We start from the raw sequence: 26750 nt of genomic DNA, 5'->3' as shown, positions 1-26750 counted from the left end.
AGAAAAAAGAAAAAAATACCAAAATGAAAAAATAGTGAAAAGCTGAGAAAAAAAGAAACAAAAGGAAGAGAAAAAAGAAGGAAAAGTTTAGAAAAAAGAAAAGAAAGAAACGTAGGAAAAAAGTAAATAGAGAACTAAAGGAAAAAAGTAACAGCTCGGAAAAATAAACACAGCGAGACTTTTTTTTAAAAGAATTTTTAAAAAAGTAGAAAAAAAAACACGGGAAAAAGTTTGTCTCATCTCATCTCATTAGATACACCGCTTATCCTCAGTAGGGTCGCGGGGGTGCTGGAGCCCATCCCAGCAATCATTGGGCAGTGGGCAGGGGACACCCTGAACTGGTTGCCAGCCAATCGCAGGGCACACGGGGACAGACAACTCACTCGCTCATTCACACCCAGGGACAATTTTAGACCGGCCAATTCACCTGAAATGCATGTTTTTGGAATGTGGGAGGAAACCGGAGTGCCCGGAGGAAACCCACGCAAGCACGGGGAGAACATACAAACTCCGCACAGGAAGTCTGGAGCTGGTTTTGAACCCACGCAGGAGGTTCCCAAGACATGAACTGTGCCGCACATGCACTAACCACTGCGCCGCCGTGCTGCCCTGGAAAAAGTTTGTGTTGCATTCAAATACTTTCCAATTATATCAAGTGAATCTTGTTGCCAACATTGTACTTCCACTAAAAAATGTGATTAAGTACAGTTCTGTATCTTAACACCGACCAAATAAGCCCCCAAAAATGTTAATATTATGTGACAAAATATATCAGGAAATAAAAAGAAATGGATATCTTGTGAAAGAATTGTACACGACGTTTGTAGGCCGTATAACCTTTGCAATAGTACATGAGTCAATTCATTCAAAAGAGAAAATAATTTTGCATTGCCGGAAACATGTTTGATTATTAATTATCTTGCCACACTTGGGATTATGGTTGCTCACTGTTGTTTCAAGCGTTGCTCACCGACTTTGTGTGAACGCTCAGACCCGTGGAAAATTACAGGGAACATTGCTTGTTAGTACTTATTTTATGATCAAGTCTTGAGAAACGTCCCCATTTATGAAGACTTGGTGTCTTCCTATCAGCTTTCGATTGAAGGTATCGCCTTGTGGGCTAATGCCCGTCTGCACCCGGGCAAAGTTATTTCAGGAAAGAAACTTGTACCGGGGGCGCTCATTCAAGGAGGAAGAGGCGGTCATACATTTTCATTAAAGACCCTTAATCTTAATTCCTTGCTTATCGGAAGATATGTGACCTCATTAACTCGGGTTTCTTTCGTCCCGCCTATGCCATTTCGATGCGCTTGCAGTGCTCCAATTTTTTTTTTATCTTTCCTTCCTCAAGGCCCCCCTTACCTCTCTCCCCTCTTCTCAGTGTCCCTACTGGAACAGCTACTAATCTGAAAGTTAACTAAATCCGCCATGCTCCCCAGCATTGCTCCTCAGGAGTCAAGTATGGAGGTTGAATCCTATCAAATACATAAAAGGTATATGACATTAGTTTCAATATTTCAATATATTTCAATATTTATTTTTATTATTTAAATATGGATAAAATTACCGTATTTTCCGCACTATAAGGCTCACCGGGTTATAGGGCGCACCCCCAAAAAATGGTTTTTGGTCCTATATTTTCCATACAAAAGGCGCACCGGATTATAAGGTGCTACAATGGGAACGTCGACAAAACAGTCAGATAGTTCAGTCCAACTTATTACCCCCTTAACATTCCCAAAGCTTGCAAAGAAGCAAAAACGTGTCTCAGACATGTACGGAAACAGTGTCTGTACGATGTCTCCAATCACTCAAATGCATCGTTCCAAATATCATTCGGACGGTTGAAGTCTTGGGATTCAAGAAATGCCAAACATTTCTTAGTTTCTATTTTATTTTTTGCTGGCCACTGTGTGGACAGCAAAGTAAGAATTTTATTGTGCATGGAAACGGGGTTCTTTACTGTGCATATGACAATAAACACTTTGAATTGAATTTAGTTTAAAAATAGACTCATCACCGAAACATCAAGATCGTTCTAAAACAAGACCGGGAAAATATAAAGCCGCATAGCTCACCTAAGTTCTCTGGCAGCCATCACGTTCAATAATGATACGTAACCATGGTCTTCTTACAACCGTGAGTGTATTAAATCCAGGAGAGTAAAATATTTACAAATACAGAATAGTAAAAAACGTTTTCTCTATGCCGTAGTGCAACCCAACCAACGTGTGATTCACATTCATCTTTTTCGGCCAATTGCAGGCTTTGTTTCGCCCCTTTAGCCTATGCGAGCCTGTAAATGATAAAAAGGATCCGCCCCCTTTACCTCTGAATAACTTTAGCCAATAGTGACTTATTCAAATGATGATTGACACATTGGTTAGGAAATGAAACGCCGGTATATAAATCCCAGCATACACCGCGGACTACTTCGCCTTCGGGGGAAAATCTAGTCGGCGGCTGCTTGCCTTAGTTGCAAGACTTTGACTCATTTAGCTTTAAATTGGAAGACTGAAATGTGGCAAGATGACCAAAAGTCTTGAGGGAGGCTGTACTTTCACTAGGCACAGTATGAATAGATGGGATTTGTTTATAAAGCATATATCTGTAGGTATTTATTTATTTCTACATTCATTTCTTTATACGGCACAGTCGAATTTTTCCTGGACGACCAAAGCTCCGCGAGAGTGACACCGCGTATTACGCGTAATTAAAATCGAGGACCAGCCATTAAATGACATTACGGTGTGTCAATCTCTGATGCTTTTTCCAGCATCCGTCTCAACTACGTTTCTGAGAGATATAGGAGGAAGGGATCCGGCAGCAGATGGATAGCAAGTTAAAATAGACTTGGCTGGCCTGTCCACGTGAAAAATTCCGAACTAATCCCTTCTCCCTCGTCGTCTCGCTCGTGTTCGCCTTGTCACTCACTTGACTTTGGTTTGCAAAGTCAAATCGGGCGATTTCTCTTACTCTTCGGCTGACTTTGTTGTTAAATCCTGTGATACCTGGTCTTGTCGCTAGGGTTTGGTAGGGTTACTTTAACTGGATTACTTTCAATTACTTTTGGATTACTCCAATACCAAATATGCTAATAAAAGACAAAAGAAACTAAATAGGAATCAAATGATGACTCACAACACGTGGTAAGCTTTCTCTCCTGGCTTTGATCTCTTTGATCTCCGGCAAAACTAACATCAAATGCCACAGAAACAATAAAAATAATAAAAAAAATATAATAAATAAAAAATAAATCCAACAGCTTGCCAACATAATTTTTGCCGTTCCATGTGTTCCGTTACTCCCCAACAGGGTTGGGTAGGGTTACTTTAACTGGATTACTTTCAATTACTTTTGATTACCCTGAACTGGTTGCCAGCCAGTCGCGGGGCACTTTGAGTCACCATCATTCTTATTCTTTCTTGTTCTTTGTAGCACTCATTTTCGGTTGCACAACACCAGGGTTGGGTAGGGTTATTTTAACTTGATTACTTTGAATTACTTTTGGATTACTCCAACACCAAATATGCTAATAAAAGACAAAATAAATTAAATATGAATAAAGTTACTAAATTTTGTGCTGGCTCGGAATACATGGAACGGCAAAAATGAAGTTGGCAAGCTGTTTGGATTTATTTTCATTTTGTTTCTGTCGCATTTTATGTTAATTTTGCCGGAGATCAAAGAGATCAAAGCCAGGAGAGAAAGCTTACCACATGTTGTGAGTCATCATTTTATTCATGTTTAGGTTTTTTTTTGTCTTTTACTAGCATATTTGGTATTGAAGGAATCCAAAAGTAATTGTAAGTCTCATCTCATCTCATCTCATTAGCCGTACCGCTTATCCTCATTAGGGTCGCGGGGTGCTGGAGCACATCCCAGCTGTCTCAGGCAGTGGGCAAGGGACACCCTAAACTGGTTGCCAGCCAGTCACAGGGCACACAGGGACAGACAATTCACTCGCTCATTCACACCTAGGGACAATTTGGGGTGTCCAAACTTTTCGGAAAACGGGCCAGATTTGGTAAGATGAGAGCGGACTATTCAGCCTGGCATTCTTTGAAGTCTTTAACAAATTTCCCCCTTTCTTTTAGGGCAGGGGTGTCAAACTCATTTCAACAAACATTCTGTCGGGGGCCGGACTAGTCGATTAGAGAGAAAGAAAAAGAGAGAAAGAAATAAGAGAAAGAAAGGGAAAAGAAGAGAGAGCGGGACAAAGAAAGAAAAAGAGAGAGAGGGAGAGAGCGTGAGAAACAAAAGATAAAAAGTCGTGAGAGAGGGGGAAAAGAAAGGGAGAGGAAGAAAGAAATCCAAGGAGAAATAGAAAGACAGAAGGAGAGAAAAGAGAAAAGAAAGCGCAAAGGGTAGGAAGAGAGAAAGAGAAAAGAGAGAAAAGGAAAAAGGAGGTAAGAGCAAAAGAGGTTAAAAGACACAGAGAGAGAAAGAGACAAAGAGCAACAAAGGCAGAGAAAAAAAGAGACACAGAGAGTGAAAGAGACACAGACAGAGTGGGAGAAAAGGGGTGGAAAAGAAAGAGAGAGAGAAATAAAAACAAGTACAATGTCTTTGTGGCAGGCACCTGGCTGCAGCTTATTTTTCTCTTGCGCTTCTCTGAGTGTTGCCTCGCGGGCCGGATTCAATCCCATAGCGGGCCTGATCTGGCCCACAGTCCGCCTGTTTGACACCTGTGTTTTAGAGTTTGCTGTGCTTGGCCTCGTAGCTCGCCTTTGTAGCTTTTTCATTTGACTCGTAGTGTCTCGTGGAAAAGATCAGGTGTGCTGTTAAAACAGCCTCCGGTTGCTTCACCTTTTCACAGTGTTTCCAGTTAGCTTTTCCTCATCAGCATGTTTAATCTGGCAGTGCCTCTTGATATCATATTCTTTGAAAACAGTTGTTTCGGATTTCGGTGAAAATCAAATCCAATTTCCACTTGCCCTGGGAGCAGAGACCCTCAGAGTCAACTTTCCTTTTTTATTTATTTACAACTTTCCAGTTTCCAATATCTATAGTATATTCTGTTTTAATATTGGACACCTGCATAGGAGAGTCCATAGATGCCAGTTCATCATTTTGACTCTTATTCCTCAGGGGATGTTTTTTCTCTTATGCAATGTTCACATCATTGTCACGATAGGCCAATCATGTCCCTGTTCTCTCATTTCCACACCCTTTAGGGCGGACCTGCTTTTGTAACTTGGGAGATTTTTTTTTTTTTAAACTGCTGTAGTGGTGACTTATAGAACAAGCTGGAATTTCTTATCTGAGGTTTAGGCTCTCTCCTGTTCTCTTTGCGAGTTCAAAATTTATAGATGTTTTTTCTCCTTTTTTGAGCGTCTACTGAACTATAAACTGATCATTTACCTTGTAAATATGTTTGCCTATTTATTCCGACAGTATTTTTCTGACATTTTAGTGTCATGTCCTGCACGGTTGTCATGGCGCCCAGCTGGCCCCGCCACTTGACACCGGCTGAGACGCATTGGACTGATTGCTTTTGGAGTACATTGTTTAACCCTCGTTGAAATCCTGCTCATGCCTGTTTAATCTGAATATGCCTAATTTGTAATTTTGATTGCTTTTGAACCTGTTTTGTTTTTGGTCCGTTTGCGTGTTGGACAACTTTTCTTTCCTAATTAAAGTGACGGATCGTCTACGCATATGAGTTCCAACTTCCTGCTTCCCGGTCCGTTTCGTGACATTTAGTTTTATCTTTTAAGTCATTTTTTAGTTTATCTTAGAGTTCCGTTTACAATATCGTTCACGACGTTGTTATCGATAAAGATGAAGACAATTTTAATTCTGATTCCGTCTTTTCTCAGGGGGCCGGTTGCACGGCTCTGGTGGTTGCCGTGGTCGCCAGGAAGCTGGAGCTGACCAAGGCCGAGAAGCACGTGCACAACTTCATGATGGACACGCAGCTCACCAAAAGGGTTCGTACGAGACTCTCGTGGAAAAAGCGTTTTTGCAATGGTCCAGGAAAGAAAGAACAACGCTGTTTGTTTGATTGTTTTCTTGAAAATGTGGGGACCTTCACAGGCTTGTGCAAATATGACACATAATAATAATAATAATAATAATTTCCTTTGTATTGTCATTCTTTGTAAGAACGAAATGTCGATACACCTGACCCGTTGTAGCGAGCCGATGCAGCCGCAGCCAACAGAGGGCGCCGCCATTTTACCAATGTTATAAGTCTTAGGTATGACTCGGCCGAGGCGCGAACCAGCGACCTCCCAGTCTCAAAGCGGGCGCCCTGGATGACATTCTAGTTGAAGGATTCTCAAACGAGTTGCAGGGTTGGGTAGGGTTACTTTAACTGGATTACTTTCAATTACTTTGGGATTACTCCAATACCAAATATGCTAATAAAAGACAAAAGAAACTAAATATGAATAAAATGACTCAATTTTGTGCAGGCTTGGGGAGTAACGGAATACATGGATGTATTTTCATTTTGTTTCTGTCGCTTTTTATGTTCGTTTTGCCGGAGATCAAAGAGATCAAAGCCAGGAGAGACAGCTTACCACGTTTTGCGAGTCATCATTTTATTCATATTTAGGTTCTTTTGTCTTTTATTCGCATATTTGGTATTGGAGTAATCCAAAAGTCATTGAAAGTAATCAAGTTAAAGTAACCCTACCCAACCCTGACGAGTTGTTCATCACAATTCTTTCGTCGATTGCAGATATTTTTGTTCATTTTATAGGGACAGGGTTTATTATTTGACCACTAGATGTCGGTTTCACACATGCAACCCGCAGGCTGGATCAGGCCCACCAAGGGTTTTAATACAGCCCACGAGTCAATGCTGGGAGAAGCGCAAGAGAAAAATGAGCAGCAGGTTGAAATATGTCCACGTGATGTACCAAAGCCTCTCACAAAGACACTAGGTGTTGTTCTTTCTCTATCTGTCTCTCTTTTTCTGTTTCTCTCTTTCTCTTTCTTTCTTTCTCTCATTTTTTCTCTTTCTTTATCTCTCCCTCTTTCTCTTGACATCTTTCTCTTTCTCTTTGTCCCTCTTTATTTGTTTTTATCTTTATGCTATTCTGTTTCTTTGTGTCTCGCTTTATCTATCTTCTATCTATCTCTTGCTCATTTTCTCTTTCTTTCTTCATTTTTCTCTTTTTTCTCTTGCTTTACTTTTTTCTAATCCCTTTCTTTCTCTCTCATTCTCATTCTCTCTATCTTTCTTTTATCTTTCTTTCACTTTCTTTTTTTTCTCTTTTTCTCCCTTTCTTTCATTCTCTTTAATCTACTAGTCTGGCCCCTTCGAGATTTTTTTTCCCCCATGTTGTCCCAATGCTCAATTGAGCTTGACACCCCTGGTTTAGTGCCACCAAAGAACAAGTACTAAAAACACAAGAACAAATACAAACTATGGACACTCAAAGTACCTAAAACACACAATTTTTCTTAGCATTTATTTGCCTAGCCTTTTGCAAGATTTGGAGTATTTGGGTACCCATAGCAGCAAAAATAGCATCCAATTACATCAGTTTCCTGTAGGCTCACATTATGTTAAGTAAATGCACATTTCTCGACCAATGAGCATTTTAAACACACATTTGTGTCAGGACCAGAACGGAAACAGGACCCACTTGCGTAACGTTTCTCACAAGTTTTATTAGAAGAAAGGGAAAGGGTTGCGCCCATGATCCGGGATTGCTGGATGTGGGAAGCAGATCGCTCTGAACCCAGAAGTGGGACTTCTGTGGCAAGCGATGGCAGTGTCGGGAACGGAAAAACCGTGTCAGAAGCCGGGATAGAAGAGTAAAAACGTGGTCGGGATCGGAAACAAGTCGAAAGCCAGGAGGGGAGAGTTGTGGTCTAGATCAAAAACGGATCGTTACTCGGGACGGGAGAACAGACGTGGTTGAGATCAAAACAGATCGTAGTGGGAGACAAAAAGGAGCAAAAAAACGGGACAGGCAAAAAAGGGCTTGCTGTGTAAAAACAGAGATTCGCAGACGGACCGAGAAAAGGGGACTGACAGGACCGAGTTTAAATACTAACAGGGAGCCCATCCGTCAACAAGCTGCAGCTGGAGCCACACGGGTGGGGCCAATTGGACGCCATGGCAACCTTGACAATCTGTATGAAATCTAATGTATTTTGCTAGTTATTTAAATCAATGTTGCTTTTTGATTATATTTGTATAGTACCACTAGGAGGCGCTTAATAACACACACTGTCCATTTAAATATCATTTGAGTCAAATCTTGGCACGCGGCAGGAAGCATTTGTTGGCCCTGCACCTCAAAGGATAAATGGTTGAGAGCCAACATTCGTCCCTCATCCGCAAGAGAAAACAGAGAGAATTCGGAGCTGTGGGAAACCCGTGAAGAGGGGCGGTCTTAGGCACCGCCACTCAAGTTCCGGGGAACACCCTTCAAAATGATTGGTCGACACGCAGTGAGACATGTCCATTGGCTAGTTCAGTCACTTCCTGTAAGGATCGGTCTGTGGGCAAAGTTGGCAGGGGTCATCATCTCTACAATTATTTTTGTTTTGTATCCTGATTACATAACACGTATTCTGTTACTCCCCAAGCCTGGCACGAATTATTATTATAATGTAGCTTTCGGGTTGGAGACACCTGCACTCTGCAATAGAGCCACATCAAGCGGGGTCAAAACACAGTGTCGTTTTCAAAAAGCAGTACCCAAGTATTTATATATTTGTTAACAGCAGTGACCAAGTTATTAATATGTACACAAACTGAGAACAATCGATTGTGTTGTTGGCGAATGTTTCATCTAAAGCAGGGGTGTCAAACTCATTTTAACTCGGGGGCCACACGATAGAACAAACATTCTGTAGATTAAAGAGAAAGAAAAAGAGATAAAGAAATAAGAGAAAGAGGGAGGGAAAAGGAGAGGGCGGGACAAAGAAAGAAAAAGAGAGAGAGGGAGAGAGCGTGAGAAACAAAAGATAAAAAGTCGTGAGAAAGGGGGGAAAAGAAAGGGAGCGGAAGAAAGAAATCCAAAGAGAAATAGAAAGACAGAAGGAGAGAAAAGAGAAAAGAAAGCGCAAATGGTAGGAAGAGAGAAAGAGAAAAAAAAGAAAAAGGAAAAAAGGAAGTTAGAGAAAAAGTGGTTAAAAGACAGAGTGTCACGAGGTGAAAGGGGTGACCGGACCAGAACCGGGGCAGGAGGGGAGAACTCAATTGCGTACGATCAAAGCTTTTATTTACCAAAATAAAAGTTGTCCAAAAACTCCGGGACAAAACAGAACAAAAACATTCTTACACTCATAATGGCGAGGTACAGGTTTCCTCCAACATAAACTAAACAGGACAAGGCATAACAGAACAGAAAAGGTGTAATGAGCCAACCCCCGCAATACCCACCACCCAACCTTAAATAGCAGCCACGCAATTAGCTGATCTGCTTCAGCTGGTGCCCAGGGGGCGGGGCAGACCGGTCGCCACGGCGACCATGACACAGAGAGAAAGAAACAAAGAGCAACAAAGGAAGAGAAAAAGAGAGACACAGAGTGAAAGAGACAAAGAGTGGGAGAAAAGGGGTGGAAAAGAGAGAGAGAGAGGGAGAGAGAGAGAGAGGTAGGAAGAGAGAAAGAGAAAAGAAAGAAAAAGGAAATAAGGAAGTTAGAGAAAAAGAGGTTAAAAGACAGAGAGAAAGAAACAAAGAGCAACAAAGGAAGAGAAAAAGAGAAACACAAAGTGAAAGGGACAAAGAGTGGGAGAAAAGGGGTGAAAAAGAGAGAGAGAAAGAGACAGAGAGAGAGAGAGAAGAGAGAGAGAGAGAGAGAGAGAGAGAGAGAGAGAGAGAGAGAGAGAGAGAGAGAGAGAGAAATAAATACAAGTTCAGTGTCTTTGTTCGAGGTACCTGGCTTTGGCAACATCAAGTTGACATATTTCAACCTGCAGCCTGTTTTTCTCTTGCGCTTCTCAGAGTGTTGTCTCGCGGGCCGGATTCAATCCCTTAGCAGGCCTGATCTGCCCCGCGGGCCGCCTGTTTGACTCCTGTGATCTAACCGAAGGAATCTCTCACCATTATCGAATGGAAACGCTTGATGAACTGATTAATATTCCCCTCCAATGTGGCTTTCCGACGCTGGCTTTTGAATCTTCGTCTAATGATGAATCGGGCGCCGGATTCATTAACCGTCGACCAACGGACGACATGAATCCATCAGGGACGTTTCTTGATTCTGGCCCTAAGTGGTCCTAAGTATTTCCTTTTTGCGAGGCCTTGGAGCGGCGTCCGTCTCTCCAAGTTAACGACTAATGCGAGGTCCGGCCACGATAGCACGGACGCGACGCCATTGTCTTAACTGCCTGCACACTTAAAAGTAATGAGAAGAGAGGTTGATGTGAAACGAAGTGTGTTGAGCAAATTTGAAAAGGGTCTGTTTGGTAATGCTATAGCAGTGTTCTCGTTTGCCCGCATCATTTTTGCTGGGGACGCATTGGGTCATATCAATGTGCGTCCCCGGGACTTTGATTTAGACAGTTTCTGGATTCGACCTGCTGGGCAGAATGGACACAGTATTGTTATCTGGCCACACGTATCTCCAGATCTTACACCGTGCGATTTCTTTTTTAGGGATTTTTGAAAGGATTGGTTTATGTGCTCCTATTCCAAGAGACGTGGATAAAGACACATACAGTGGAACCTCGGTTCTCGACCATAATCCGTTCCAGAACCCTGTTCGAAAACCGATGTGTTCGATCACCGAAATCATTTTTCCCATTAAAAATAATGTAAATTGTTTTAATCCGTTCCAACACCCTGAATGTTTACCATGAATGTTTAACGTAAACATGAAGCTAACCCAGGCTAATCGTACGTTCGCGTTATCGTAATCTTCCGTACGAAAGATAACGCTAACATGATCGTGTAAAAATAATAAAATCAGGTCGTTTACAAGTAATTTAGCACCACAAGTGGCTAGCGCTTCATTGGAAAGGGGGCTCCGTTCCAACACCCTGAATGTTTACCTGAATGTTCAACGTAATCATAGAGCTAACCCAGGCTAATCGTACGCTCGCGTTATCGTAATCTTCCGTACGAAAGATTACGCTAACACGAAAGTGTAAAAAAAAAAAAAAATTAATAAATAAAAGAATTATGAATAGGATTTCTTACCTTTGTGGTGGTCAGCAGAAGGCGCATGCTGTATTCCCTAGCAAGATCGGAAACTCACACACCTCTTTCATATTTAGCTAAAATGTCTTTCTTAAAGGCAATAGTTGTACGAACAACTTTTCTTTTTTCACCTGTCCTGCTTGCACCGACCTTCTTCGGAGGCATAGTTAGGGGCTAAAACACTCCGTTCACAGATGTTAAAAGCGAAAGCAAAAAGAGGCAAGTGCGCACGTGATAACAGTTGGTCACGAGGGGTGGGGGCGATCTACACGATCTACACCCGTACGCCGCGCAGCATCGCACTCTAGCGTACGCACTCACACATTACCGGCGTTCGAACTCCGAATTTTTGACCGAACAGCGAAGCAAGAATTTCTTGAAATTTTTGGTCGAATTCCGATTTGTTCGAACTGAGAGGCGTTCAAAAACCGAGGTCCCACGGTACAACAGAGGCTGTAGCAAAAATGGACAATGCAATGCTGGGATGCGTTTGGCAAGTATGACGATTAGCTTGATGTGTGTGGTGTGATCCATAGTTCTCACATTGAACATCTTTGACTTTGGCTTTCTGCATTCATTTAATGTCATGATTACCGATATCCATCACCTGTGCCCGCTCCTTTGGCGCCAACTGCCTCGGACTCTGATTGGCTCTCTGTCCCTATTTAAACCCACTCCTATCTGTCCCCGTTTGTCAGTCCATCTGCGAACCTCAGTTACCACTAGGCAAGCCTTTTTCGACCCTGACTCCCACCTGTTTTCTGCTCCCGTCTGTCCCCCGGCTACGACCCGTTTTCGATCCTGACGTTTACTATTCCATCCCAGATTTCGACCTCTTTTTGTCCCCGACCACGTCTACTCTTCTTTCCTGGCTTACAACCCGCTTACGACCCCGACCACGTTTTTGCTCGCCTGTCCCGGCTACCGACCCGTTTTTTCCGTTCCTGACACACCATTGCTCGCCACGGAAGATCCACTTTCGCGTTTAGAGCGACCTGCTTCCCGCGTCCAGCAATCCCCGGATCGTGGACGCAACTCTTTCTCATTCTTCCAATAAAACTTGTGAGAAACGCAACGCAAGTAGGTCCTGTCTTCGTTCCGGTCCTGACAATAACCGTATTTTCCGCACTATAAGGCGCACCTAAAAGCCTTTATTTTGTTCAAAATCCGACCATGCACCTTATAATACAGTGCGCCTTATATATGGATCAATATTAAGTCGCAAAGTCTTGCAACTAATGCAGCAGCCGCCGACTTGATTTTCCCCCGAACGCCAAGTAGTCCACGGTGTATTCTGGGATTTATTTACCGGCGTTTCATTGGCTAACCAATGTGTCAGTCATCATTTGAATCGATCACTATTGGCTAAAGTTATTCGGAGGTAAAGGGGGCGGATCCTTTTTATCATTTACAGGCTGGCATAGGCTAAAGCGGCAAAACAAAGCCTGCAATTGGCCGAAAAATATGAATGTGAATCGCACGTTGGGTTGACGGCATAGAGAAAGCATTTTTTACTATTCTGTATTTGTAAATATTTTATTCTCCTGGATTTACTACACTCACGGATATAAGAGGACCATGGTTGCACATTATTATTGAGCCCTTAGAGACTAATTGTGATTAAGGGCTATACAAATAAAAATGACTTGACTTGACTTAACACAACGACTTCGGTGAGCTACTCCGGCTATATATTTTCCCTGTATCTTGTTTCAGACTGAACTCGTTGTTTCTGTGATAAGCGGTGCAGATAATGGATAGAATGGAGTGTCTATTTTTAAATTAAACTCAATTCCAAGTGTTTATTGTCATATGCACAGTAAAGTTGCGAGCGAAAAAGAAAATAGAAACTAAGGAATGGTTGGCATTTCTTGAATCCCAAGACTTTAACCTTCCGAATGATGGAACGATGCATTTGAGTGACATCGTACGGACACCGTATCCGCACGTGTTCTCGACACGTATTTGCGTCTTTGCAAGCTTTCGGAATGTTAAGGGGGTAATAAGTTGGACTGAACTATCTGACTGTTTTGTCCACGTTCCCATTGTAGCGCCTTATAATCCGGTGCGTCTTATGTATGTCAAATATAGGACCAAAAACTATTTTTTCGGGGTGCGCCCTATAACCCGGTGCGCCTTATAGTGCGGAAAATACTGTAAATATGTTTTGATATTTTTAATAGTTTCCCAGATATTCAATGTCAAAATATACCCACAAATTTTTTGAACAACCTGTATTGCCGAGCCACCTTGAATGCAAATAAGAAGTAAACTTTACACTGTCAATTCAAACATCTTAATCTTAAGAAAACTGGTGCCAGGAACCAATTACAGTGGAACCTCGGTTCTCGACCATAAGCCGTTCCAGAACCCTGTTCGAAAACCGATTTGTTCGATCACCGAAATCGTTTTTCTCATTAAAAGTAATGTAAAATCGTTTTAATCCGTTCCAACACCCTGAACGTTTACCGTGAACGTAAACATGATGCTAACCCGGGCTAATCGTACGTTCGCGTTAGCGTAATCTTCCGTACGAAAGATTACGCAAATGTGAACGTGTAAAAATAAAAAAATCAGGTCATTTACACGTCATTTAGCACCAGAGTCTCCACAACAAGTGGTGAGCGGTAAAAGGATAAAGAAAAGAATTATGAATATGATTTCTTACCTTTGTGTTGGTCAGCAGAAGGCGCAGGTGGAGTGTGGGGTATTCCCTAACATGATCAGACACAAGCACAACTCCTTCATATTTTGCTATTATCTCTTTCTTAAATGCAATAGTTGTACGCACTACTCTTCTTTATTCACCTGTAGCAATTTTGCTGCTTGCACCAACCTTCTTCGGAGGCATAATTAGGGGCTAAAACACTCCGTTCACCGATATTAAAAGCGAAAGCGAAAGAAGTGCGCGCGCACGTCATAACAGTTCTTCACGAGGGGTGGGGGCAATCTACACGATCTACACCCGTACGCCGCTCAGCATCGCACCCTAGCGTACCGGCGTTCGAACTCCGATTTTTTGAACAAAAAGCGAAGCAAGAATTTCACGAAATTTTTGGTCGAGAACCGATTTGTTCGAACTTAGAGGCGTTCGAAAACCGAGGTTCCACTGTATTAAATGCTTTGGATGGACGGTGTGCCTCGAGACTTTTAGGATGAGAAGAATTGTACCCTGGCTCCAAAAGGGTTGGGGAAATACCGCTTTAAATCAGCTTTGAAAGAAGAGTGGCGCATTTATCGGCCAGCAATCTCGTGGGGTGTTTTTCACGTCAGTCGGCAATTGACGGCTTGTCCTTTTGCTTGGCCTCCTTGGCAGTGACAGCACCATTTTACTGCCGGGAAGCAATAAAAGGTTATCGCCTCTGAATTTTGCCAGCTAAACGTCTTTACTGTCTTACCATCATGGATCCACCCTGCCCAGCTGCTTCTTCAAGTGTGACATTTGCAGGGTTGGGTAGGGTTACTTTAACTTGATTACTTTCAATCACTTTTGGATTACTCCAATACCAAATATGCTAATAAAAGACAAAAAAAATAAATATGAATAAAATGACTAAATTTTGTGCAGGCTTGGGGAGTAACGGAATACATGGAACGGCAAAAATGATGTTGGCAAGCTGTCTGGATTGATTTTCATTTTGCTGGAGATCAAAGAGATCAAAGCCAGGAGAGAAAGCTTACCACGTGTTGTGAGTCATCATTGTATTCATATTTAGTTTATTTTGTCTTTTATTAGCATATTTGGTGTTGGAGTAATCCAAAAGTAGTTGAAAGTAATCAAGTTAAAGTAACCCTACCCAACCCTATGCATGAATGCGTACAGTCCAGGAAAGACCCTCACCACAATACAAGTCGGCGGTGGTGTGTGCTGGCTCCGCTTTCACTTTTGGATTTCTCCAAAACCAAATATGCTAATAAAAGACAAAAGAAAGTATGAATAAAATGATGACTCTCAACACGTGGTAAGCTTTCTCTCCTGGCTTTGATCTCTTTGATCCCCGGCAAAACTAACATAAAATGCGACAAAATTGAGTCATTTTATTCATATTTAGTTTCTTTTGTCTTTTATTAGCATATTTGGTATTGGAGTAATCCAAAAGTAATTGAAAGTAATCAAGTTAAAGTAACCCCACCCAACTCTGGACATTTGTCTTTTGAACCACAAACACCCGTCCTTCTTCTTTGTCTTCCTGTCTTTGCTTTTCTTTTACCTCCCTGCTTTTTTCTGGCCCCCTTTTTAATTTTTCATGCCATTGAAGGGCCCAGGTTTTAAAAATAGCGGTCGTTATCAAATATGTAGGGTACATCTCGGTACAAGCGAGGAGGGGGTGATCGATGACTTGCTGAGAGGTCCGCCGGGTGGTCCTCTGGGCGTCCTTATGCTTCACAATGTGTTAGACAATTTGGACAGCGCTCTCCGGGGATTATTTGTTTGACTTCTCATTATGTGTTATCCATCCATCCATTATCTGCAGGGTTGGGTAGGGTTACTTTAACTTGATTACTTTCAATGACTTTTGGATTACTCCAATACCAAATATGCTAATAAAAGACAAAAGAAACTAAATATGAATAAAATGACTAAATTTTGTGCAGGCTTGGAGAGTAACGGAATACACGGAATGGCAAAAATGATGTTGGCAAGCTGTTTGGATTTATCTTCATTTTGTTTCTTTCGCATTTTATGTTAGTTTTGCCGGAGATCAAAGCCAGGAGAGAAAGCTTACCACGTGTTGTGAGTCATAATTGTATTCATATTTAGTTTCTTTTGTCTTTTATTAGCATATTTGGTATTGGAGTAATCCAAAAGTAATTGTAAGTAATTAAGTTAAAGTAACCCTAACCTACCCTGATTATCTGCACCGCTTATCCTCAGTCGGGTCGCGGGGTGCTGGAGCACATCCCAGCTGTCTCAGGCAGTGGGCAAGGGACACCCTGAACTGGTTGCCAGCCAGTCGCAGGGCACACAGGGACAGACAATTCACTCGCTCATTCACACCTAGGGACAATTTGGACCGGCCAATTAACCTAACATGCATGTTTCAGAAATGTGGGAGGAAACCGGAGGAAAGCCACGCAAGCACGGGGAAAACATGCAAACTCCACACAGGAGGTTCGATCTCATGACCTCAGAACTGTGCCGCACACGCGCTAACCACGGCTCCGCCGTGCTGCCCTTATTGCAATTGTCTTGCGGAACATACATAATAGGATATGGGGCCTATTATGTATTCGACACATATAATATTGACTGTGTGTGTTTGTATGTAACCTTTAGGTTTCGAAACAGCGGAACCGATTTTTGTGAAAATTAACATAGTTGTACTTTCGGCATCCAGGAGTGTCTTTAGACAAGCACTTCGAATAACTGCCAACAGAATCGATAAATATCTGCTTATGTGTGGTCTGCTTTTGTGGGGTCTCCCTCTGGCGGCCGAATTGGGTACTGCAGCTACTGATCACAGACCACTGCAAGCAGCCAAATCCAATCTTCTATCGGCCTGGCAGAGCTTTCCCGTTTTGCTTGTGTGGCATAAGGGATTCTTTGGCATCGTGAGTGACATACAATTTAAAAAGTGATGTGATCTCAATTAACACACCACGGTCGTGTTGTTCAGTGCAGCGGGTGCTCAGTGTGCAAGCGGGCAGGATGACATTTTCTTCAAAGGGTCTCGGGTTTACACGGCGGTAATTGTCTCCTGCCCTCCATTACGGAACAGCTAATGATTGAGGCCGTGGCGCGCTCATTGATTTACATGACGCACCCCCGTCATACGGCCGCAACACGGCAACGCAATCACTCAAGGCTATAACGATGAATAATGTAACAATAGACTCCCCCTGACATCCTGTCCATCTTGCCGACGTTGTACATACGCTCGGGGAAACGGAATTACGCCGAGACGCTTGCCGTCGCTTTTTAATGGATGAACAAGAACCGATTGGCAATTAGCCAGGACGGTGACTATTGGACCGCGTCTTTTGTTGGTGTGGCTGAGTAGCGCAAAAAAGAGATAACATTTTTCAACAGCGGCTGATAGGAAATGACAAAATCGGGCCGGTAGATGTTTTTAGTTTTATGCAAAACGGTGATTGGTTGAAGTGTGGCGATTTGCCAAATTGACTGGTTCCAGCAAAATGAGACCAAACAGTAGAACAAATACAAACGCTGCCCTACTTACGAACAAGATAGGTTCCGGACGATTGTTCGTAAGTTGAATTTGTTCGTAAGTTCAGTGCTATATTTTGTATGTTTAAGGTTTGTATAAGTAACCCGTATTGTTTTGTACTAAAAAAAAAACAATTCATAAAATGATATGCTCTGTAAAGATAAATAAAGTTAAGTTCAACTTACTTTTGGAAGATGAGCTTCAAGAGTTAGCCGACTTCCTCCTCCGTAGTAAAAAGTGGCCAAAGAAAAGCGATTCAGCCATTTTCTCAACCGCATCAAGCTTTCTTATTCCACTTTCATTTCAAAAGAAACGTCTCGCCTCTTCTCTACACCAACCATACTGAATGGCTCGGTGGCCTTGGGGGTATGGCGCCCGCGCCGAGACTGGGAGGTTGCTGGTTCAACCCTCGGCCGAGTCATACCTAAGACTTAAACATTGGTACCCGTTGCCTCCCTGCTTGGCGTTCAGCATTAGGGGTTGGAATTGGGGGGTTTGGTCACCTAATGACTCCCAACACCTCAGTTGGGTTGAGCGAGGGGGCTGGGAATCCCTTCCTCTGAATCAATCTCCCAAAAAGAGTCAGAAATGACTCTAGCCACCTCCCACTAGGGGGATATGGCTGTGGTATATATATATATATATATATATATATATATATATATATATATATATATATATATACTGAATGGATGCACAAGACATTAAACATAAAAAATGTCAAAGTTCTTAGCGCGCTGGAGATACAATATAGTATGTTTACACACGAACTGAGAAGAGGAAGACGGATTTCTTCTTCGGGGTGGATACTTTAACTATTTTGCACACCTGCCTTTGGAAATAATCTGTTTTTATTTTTCTATTTTTTATATTTCTAAGTACTTATTTATACTGTTGATATTCTTTCTTTTGTTATTCATTATTCTTTGTCTTGCCGCTGTAACAAAAGAAATTTCCCTATTGTGGGCCGAATAAAGAATTATCTTTTCTAATCTTATTTTATCTTATGCTGGGTTACCTCTCACAGCGCCACTCACCAGTAATGGCAGAAAGACACAAATCAAAATCTAACTTACAGCGGTGTCCGGATATTTTTCAACATCCCGAAAAAAATGATTATGTCTAGTTTTTGGTCGTAAGTAGGGGAGCTTCTGCATAGTCAATCAAGGGATTTTCTATGCTGTCATTGTTCTTAATCCAAGTTTTCATGGTATCTCATCTCATCTCATCTCATTAGCTGCACCGCTTATCCTCAGTAGGGTCGCGGGGGTGCTGGAGCCCATCCCAGCAATCATCGAGCAGTGGACAGGGGACACCCTGAACTGGTTGCCAGCCAATCGCAGGGCACACAGGGACAGACAACTCGCTCTCTCATTCACACCTGGGGACAATTTGGACCGGCCAATTAACCTGAAATGCATGTCTTTGGAATGTGGGAGGAAACCGGAGTGCCCGGAGGAAACCCACGCAAGCACAGGGAGAACATACAAACTACGCACAGGAAGTCCGGTAGCTGGATTTGAACCCACACAGGAAGTTCCCAAGACCTCAGAACTGTGCCGCACACGCGCTAACCACTTTCATGGTATATAGTGTTTTATTTTTGAAAAAAAGGATGAAACAAGAGGAAACTTGACTTGTGGTAGAAAAAAATATATATAAAGTAAAACTCAATTAATCCGGATTCAAATGGACCTGGAAAATTATCCAGATTAGCCGATGTCCGATATTCTCAGACCCCCTGACCTCAAAATGATGTTTAGTAGAAAATATATAAATAACTCCTCTGGTTTCCATTGAACATGAATTCACGCAAACGGGAGCTTTATTGACATAGCTCTTCAAAACAGGGCACCACAACAATAGCATGTTGCTATCTCCCTCACCGGAAGACGGGATAGCGCAACTTCCTAACCTGTCCCATTGGAACTCTCAACTCAACAACAGTGTTCCGTGGGTGAATTATGTAAACCCATTACAGAATATCAATGGTACATACACAATTTTCAGAAGATCTGACAATGTTTGAGGTTTCATATGAAAATAAGCCGCGATAACTTTCTTCTTCATGCCAGTGTGATCATTAAAGTATTGTAAGATATATAATGTTTCTTCTAATGTCCGGCCCTCTCGACTCCTTCACTGACGCCATGATGTGACACTGTCACGACCCGCACACAGGGTAGACCCAATCGCGTAACGTTTTCTCACAATTTTATTGAAAAAAAAGAGGAAGGGCAGCGCCCGCGATGCGATACTCACTGGACGCGGGAAGCAACGAACATGGAAGTGGATTTTCCGTAGCGAGCGATGGCGGTGTCAGGGACGGGGAAAAACTGGTCGGTAGCTGGGATTTGGAGAGCACGGCGTGGTCGGAAACGAGTCGTAAGCAATAACAGGAGAGTAGTCGTAGTCGGAGAGAAAAAAAAGTCGTAAGCCGGGACGGGAGAGCAGACGTGGTCAGGATCAAAACTGTTCGTAGCCAGAGACAGACGGGAGCAAAAACGGGACAGGTGGGAGTCAGGGTCGAAAAAGGCTTGCCTAGTATACACTGAGGTTCGCAGACGGACTGACAACAGGGGATTGACAGGACTGGGTTTAAGTAGGGACAGGGAGCCAATCAGTTGGCGCCAAAAGAGCGGGCGCAGGTGATTCCCAACGGTAATCATGACAGACACTCAGCGTAATCTCCTTCACTGTCGTTTTGTACGAATAGATCACAACTTGAATCAAAGCACAATGAGATAGTCAGTCACCGGGAAGATGTCCCGCGAAGACAACCGCATAGAGAAAGTCTATGGACTTTCCGGTAAAGTTGCTTCATCCAGCCTCTTCCGGGAAAAAGACGTCAAAGGAATACGGAATACGAAATAGACATGGCATAATGCAGAGGAATGGATCAAAAGATTAGCCGAAAAACTGGATTATAAAATCCGGAATATGCATTGATTTTTCATCGGAAATACATTAGAAATTATCCGGCCCAAACTTTTTATGCAGATTTCGCGAAGATACTGTCACAAACCAGGAACGAAGACAGGACCCAATTGCGTTCGTTTTACTCAGTTTTATTTAGAAGGAGGATAGGACTTGCACTCACGATCCGGGGATTGACGGTCACGGGTAGCAGGTCGCTGGGAACGCTGAAGTGGCACTTCCGTGTCGAGCTCAGGCAAAGTCGAGAGCGAAGAAAAAACAAGTCGATGGCCGGGGCGGAGGAGCAAAAACGTAAACGGGTTCAGAAAAAGGTCGGCAACGGGAATCAGACAGATAACGGGGCAGGATAGAGTCAGGAGTCACAAAAGTTTGCCTAGAGTGTAGCGTAGGTTCACAAACGATCCGACGAGTGTTTTCAGGAAAGCGAGGGTTTAGAAAAGAGGAAGCAGCCAATCACCTGAAAATGTAATAAAAACATCTCATTGGGCACACTTTGCCCTCAGACTTGCGTCCTAGTGTACAACCTTAAATAATTCCTTATTTCTGGAACCAGTGCCACTCCAAAAGAAAACAAGAATCCTTGATTGGGTTGCGCTTTCCACCAAGGCCGTGAACCTCGAGTCTTGGCAGTGGTGAGGATTTTAAAGTAGACAATATGCAAAACTGACTTCTTAATTGCCTGTGTTCATAAATGGAGTCTTGGGAGTGCCCTTTCAAGTGTGAAATCAGACATAAAAAGTGTCTTTTATGTTTATTTTTGCTGTTTTATTTGCTCAGGAATGAAGTAAATTTACTCAATATCATGATAAAGCTAACATAGGGAAAACACATTTAAACGTTGTAACCGCCAAGGTGCAATAGGATCACTATCTAACAACGATTAGGGTTACATAAATCGATGTTTTTCAACTGGTGAGTCAGGACCTAATCAAGGGTCATGGACCCGTTTTCAGTTGGTCCTGGACTTTTGCCCTGGCAAAATATTGCTCAGGAAAACAAATCTGAGGGTCAATAACACAGTAGATGGTGATCATGTGATTCAACCATCTCTGATCTCTGTCTCCAGTCTTGCGGGGCAGAGGTTCGTTGACAGACTGACAAAGGAAGAGTGAGAGCACTGAGCTTAAATAGACGGAAAGCCAATCTGTCAACGGGCCGCAGCTGGCGCCACACGGGTGGGGCCAATTGGGCGCCATGGCAACCGCGACACAATCATGGAATAATTGTTGTTAACATTATGGTTGTTATTGATCCCACCAACACTAACCGTGTACAGTAATTATGGTGGTTGCAAACCAAGGAAATTCAATTCATCTAAATTGATCTCATGTGTTAACTAAGCTACTGTAAATATGAACTGGCAGCTGAACCAGAGTTTTTGTCGATTTGACTTCCTGGCGTAGAGCTCTTCTTGCTGTTCAGTCAATTGCCGCTGTCGCTATTATGTTTGAATGGGACCACATCTCATTTCATTGTGATTTTGTTTGTTTTATTTCCTTTTTCTGCCCATAACATCTGGGGGAATTCAACCGGAAGAATGTTGCAGATTTTTTACTACCCCCAAAATTAAGGGAGGTTTATCCCAGGTTCAACAACCATGCTGGAGAACCTGTGGAGAGATACGTTGACCACATGCATTTTTATCGATCTCCAGTGTCTGGTAGCGTTCCCGTCTAGTTTGTCCTGTTTAATTTCGATCTCCAGTGTCTGGTATCCTTTCCGTCTATCTCGTCCTGCTTGTTATCGGACTCCAATCTCCAGTGCCTGATATCAATCCTGTCTGTCCCGTCCTGTCCGGTATCGATCATGTCTATTTCGTCCTGTTTTGATATCGGTCTCCGGTCTCCGGTGTCTGGTATCGTTCCCGTCTATCTCGTTCTATCTGACCTCTGTCTCCAGTCTCCTATATCTGTTATCAATCCTGTCAGTCCCGTTCTGACCGGTATCGACACCATCTGTCCGGTATCGATCTCGTTGGCCTCTGGCTTCCTGCTGTTCCACGCCAGACTTGTCTTTCTTCTTCCGCCCAGCAATAGCCGAATCCATGGCGTTTGTGTTAATGTGCATGAATGCCCCATTCCCATAAAATAAAGCTTGTCTGGGTCTTCCTCCTGTTCGGGTTCTTGACAAATGTAACCATATTTAGGATCATAAAGCAACCCATTTTTATCAAATACTGTTAACTGTAGCTGCAATGTGCATTTTTTTCTATTTATTAAACAATAAGAACCCTGAAGGAAGCTTCTCATCAGCGGTGAAGTACAGTATTCCGACCATCCAAGCACTTCTTTTAGCATTTAGTTATCATTGGAAAATGTAGCCAGACGACGTGCTATGTCGAGAATAACGGAACATCAAGATTTACCTCGCAATTGTAGCCGCAAAGTCGAGATTCGCCGGTCAGCACATGCGGAAACAGACACTCGTCGCCAAGGTTACAGCTCTCTTTGTTTATATTTTCGTCCTCTGCACCTAATGAGTTATTACCGATTTGTGTCATTAAAGTAGAAACTGGCAAGAAGCCTTATCTGCAAAGAAAAGCAATTGATAAATCCTGCACAATATGGCCAGCTGTCAACGCAGCTTGTTGTGACATATACCTGACATAAGGTGTGCACCACAACGGAACACGTTTTTGACCCAGATGGCAACAACATGGCTCCCCACATACAAACCATATGCCTACGCCATTGATGCTCAGTTCCTGTTTTCTTTCCGAAGGAGTCCTTTAAACTAAATTGAATTGTAGAAATCAGCATGAAAATGAGAAAGTTAAAGTCTTTATTCTTGTTCCCAAAATATCTTTTTTTTCTTTTTAGTGCTTTTTCTGTAAAGTAGCTGTACAAATTCTTGGATGTGAACTCCACACAGAGTTTGAACACCCTTTTCAAAGCCAAATTTAATAATAATATAATAATAATTTCCTTTATATTGTCATTCTTTGTAACAATGTACACAGAACGAAATGTCGATACACCTGACCCGTTGTAGCGAGCCGATGCAGCCGCAGCCAACAGAGGGCGCCGCCATTTTACCAATGTTATAAGTCTTAGGTATGACTCGGCCGAGGCGCGAACCAGCGACCTCATTTAAGCACTATTGAAGGACTTTCAAGCCGATTTACCAATTTCTTTGGTGCCACTCAAAGGAGAATTAATACATCATTATATTGCTAATAATATGAACAATCTGTCATGGACCGGAACAGGATCAGGGCCCAATTGCGTGACGGTTCTCACACAAACCTTTTATTTTACGGGAATTGGGGAGCCATGCACGTTAGGAAGCAGTCTGGCGTGGAATGATAGGAAGCCAGAGACCGACGAGATTGATACCAATTGTCCGAGCAGATATCAGACAGATGGGGTCGATACCGGACAGGACGGGACAGACAGGATTGATATCAAAACAGGATACTGAAATTAAACAGGACAAACTAGAGGGGAACGAAACTGGAAACCGATATTAAACAACGGGACAGACAGGATTGATATCAAAATAGGATATCAAAATTAAACAGGTCAATCATGACGGGAACGAAACTGGAAACCGATATTAAACAGGACAAAATAAACGGGAACAATTCCGGACAGGAAATACCAACAGGAAACAGCAAGGAGTCAAAACCAACGTCTGGTGGCCAAATTTGGAACTGCATCCCCCGACCACTCCAAGCAGCCAAATCTGTCAACCATTTTGCTTTTTTATCTTGTGACTGTGTTTTTAGTAAGGCCGGGAATTGACTAATTGGGTTTTTAGTTATTCCGTACAGGGAAAACTTACCCGCGGTACGGGAAAAATAAATCTTGTATGTAGAATTAGGTCAGGTCAGGTCATGTTTATTTGTATAGCCCTTTATCAAAAGGAGTCTCAAAGGGCTGCGCAGACCACAGATTATTGCAAACTACAGACTATTATTACACCATCCCCTGATCTAAAACCTACATGAGGGCAAGGAAAAGGTCATAAAGCTAAATATGAAGAAAATGATGAAACATTGAGAAGGTACCGAACGAGGTAAACCCTCTTCCAGGAAAATTTTCTTGGACATTTTTAGGATCATTTATTTCGCAACTCCACTTAATGGCTTCAATAAGGAAATAGTGGCACTGATCTGTCACTTCTTGGATATTGTAGTCAACAGGGATTGTGGGAAATTTGCCGAACTGTTTATTTTTAGATTCTTTGACATTTTAAGCTCCTAGGGGCCACTTAAAATGATATGGAGGGCCACATTTGGCCCGCGGGCAATGAGTTTGACACATTTACTCTAAGTCATTATCATCCACAGGAAGCAGATTAATACTTTTATGTTAATTCCAAAAGAGCACTTATTTTGAGTCAACTGAGAGGCAGGAGGTCTAGCTGTTAGGTTAACCCCAACACTTGTAATAAAACCTGCACTCAAAGAAGACACAGAGACGTGAGTATAACTTACTTGCAAGGAGAATGACCGGAGACTGCCCTTACAGTCTACCAACTCACTTTAAAACAGTCTCCGTTGTCCTTGCCTTTTTATTATATTAGGAACGCCCTAATTTACATGAGGTCTCTTCTGCTAAAGGGAGGGGGGAGTGAGAAAAAACAGTTGAGACCTGTTTTCACTCACAACAACTCGGCCGAGTCATACCTAATTGGTAAAATGGCGGCGCCCTCTGTTGGCTGCGGCTGCATCGGCTCGCTACAACGGGTCAGGTGTATTGACATTTCGTTCTGTGTACATTGTTACAAAGAATGACAATACAAAGGAAATTATTATTATTATTATTTATTATTATTGTATCAACACCACTTTTCACTCACAACAACATGTTATCTTATCAACAATATTACTACTATTGAACTGGGCGAGAATGGCACACTAAGCAAGAATGGCACACAGTATGCAACAGTAGAATAACATATTTACAGTTTAAATCCATCACTAGCACCACCTAGTGTCTGTCTGTGCAAGACCCCAGTTCTCCTTTTTGGTAATTTAGTATTAGACTGCACATGACCAATTCCTTTGAACATTGAGATATAAAAGCGCTTTGCAGACTGTGGCTTATACAATACTTGTGCCGCTGTGAATAAAAATATCAAATCAGAGAGTGAGGTTAATCAAAGGCACTTTGAAGATCAGTCGATGTGTAAGGACTGCAATTTATTATGAGTTTGAAAAGAAAAATGACCTTTAACACTCATGCTACCATATTGTTTTTTTTCATATTCACTCAATTATTGGCTATGAAATATTTCCAGCATTTCAATTATGTAAAGTCAAACAAATGCGCATAATATCCCGATCAAGGTCTTAGTCTGACTGAGAGTTTTCAGACCCTAATAGTTGGGTTGGTCCCCTTATTTTTCCATTACTCGTGCATGTAGACACATTCGGGGAACGTGATTGCCTGTGTGAACGCGCAGTTTCCTTAAGTAGGGAAATTTTCACGCCCCAAAGCACTGTGGGAATTGTAGTACAGAGACGAATGATATACGCAAACTCCTGCTCACTCTTTACAAAATAACATATGTGGATTGGTTGTCCAGGATATTTCCTGTTTTATTTTTTGCCCCCACTACAAAAATGCCACGAGTGAATTCATCTATATATAGTGGAGTCCACAGTTGTATCCATCCATGTATAGTGTAAGTCTATGCCAGGTGGATATCTATGTACGAAGCCATTTTGTAAACACATAGAAACTACGTAATTCGTAGTATTTGGTGAGTGACATCTGAGCTAAGCGGCTGCTTAGGGCCCCCAACCACCTAGGGGCCCCCGAGAGTGGTTTGTCACTCAAAAATACTTCGACAGAAATACAAAAAACATAATGCACAATAACTATAACCTAAACACTGAATATTTAAAACAGGGACCTCAAAAAATATTTTGCTTTCATTCAAAAATAGTATAAATTACTGCAAAAACAACTACAGTAATACTATATTACAAAATACTACTACAGAATTATTTAGTCCAAAAATACTACAAAAAGGCAACTACAGTAATATTACACAAACACTAAAGAACTATGACAAAAATAGAACTTTGAAAATACTACAAAGATTCTACAAAAATACGGCTTTGGAAATACATCAGTTATACTTCTACTGAAACGCAAAATAAAATACCCATACATAATACTATAACATAAAACACTAGTAGATAAATATTACTACAAAAATACTACTACAAGAGGTTTACAACAGAAAAACTGCAAATTACACCTATGGCAGTGCTACAAAAAATCGACTATGGAAATATCACAAAAATACTACAAAACTTTTGCAGAAGTACAATAACAGTAAAACTACAGTAATACTGTACTACAAAAATACTACAGATATGCAACAACAAATCTACTATGGAAATATCACAAAAATACTACAAAACATTTGCAGAAATACAATGAAAAAAAAACTACAGTAATACTGTACTATAAAAATACTAGAGATATGCACAGTAATACATATCTCTTGTTATATTTTAGTATGACAAAAATACTAAAATTATAAAACTCCAGTAATAGTACGAAATACTACA

General features: G+C 42.0%; 1 protein-coding gene across 1 annotated transcript in view; it reads left to right on the top strand.

Annotated features, from left to right (window-relative positions):
- The window catches only part of kcnn3 (potassium intermediate/small conductance calcium-activated channel, subfamily N, member 3), a 208950-nt gene that overhangs the window by 150271 nt on the left and 31929 nt on the right, over nt 1-26750 (top strand). Inside the window, exon 7 of the mRNA XM_088328117.1 lies at nt 5823-5933. Coding sequence (XP_088184243.1) covers nt 5823-5933 — 111 coding nt within the window. The remainder of the gene's footprint in view (nt 1-5822; nt 5934-26750) is intronic.

The sequence above is a fragment of the Urocampus carinirostris genome, chromosome 2 (genome assembly GCF_059441175.1).
Source record: "Urocampus carinirostris isolate Australia breed hairy pipefish chromosome 2, RoL_Ucar_1.0, whole genome shotgun sequence".
Classification (NCBI taxonomy): Eukaryota; Metazoa; Chordata; class Actinopteri; order Syngnathiformes; family Syngnathidae; genus Urocampus; species Urocampus carinirostris.
This window is presented reverse-complemented; position numbering and strand designations above follow the sequence as displayed.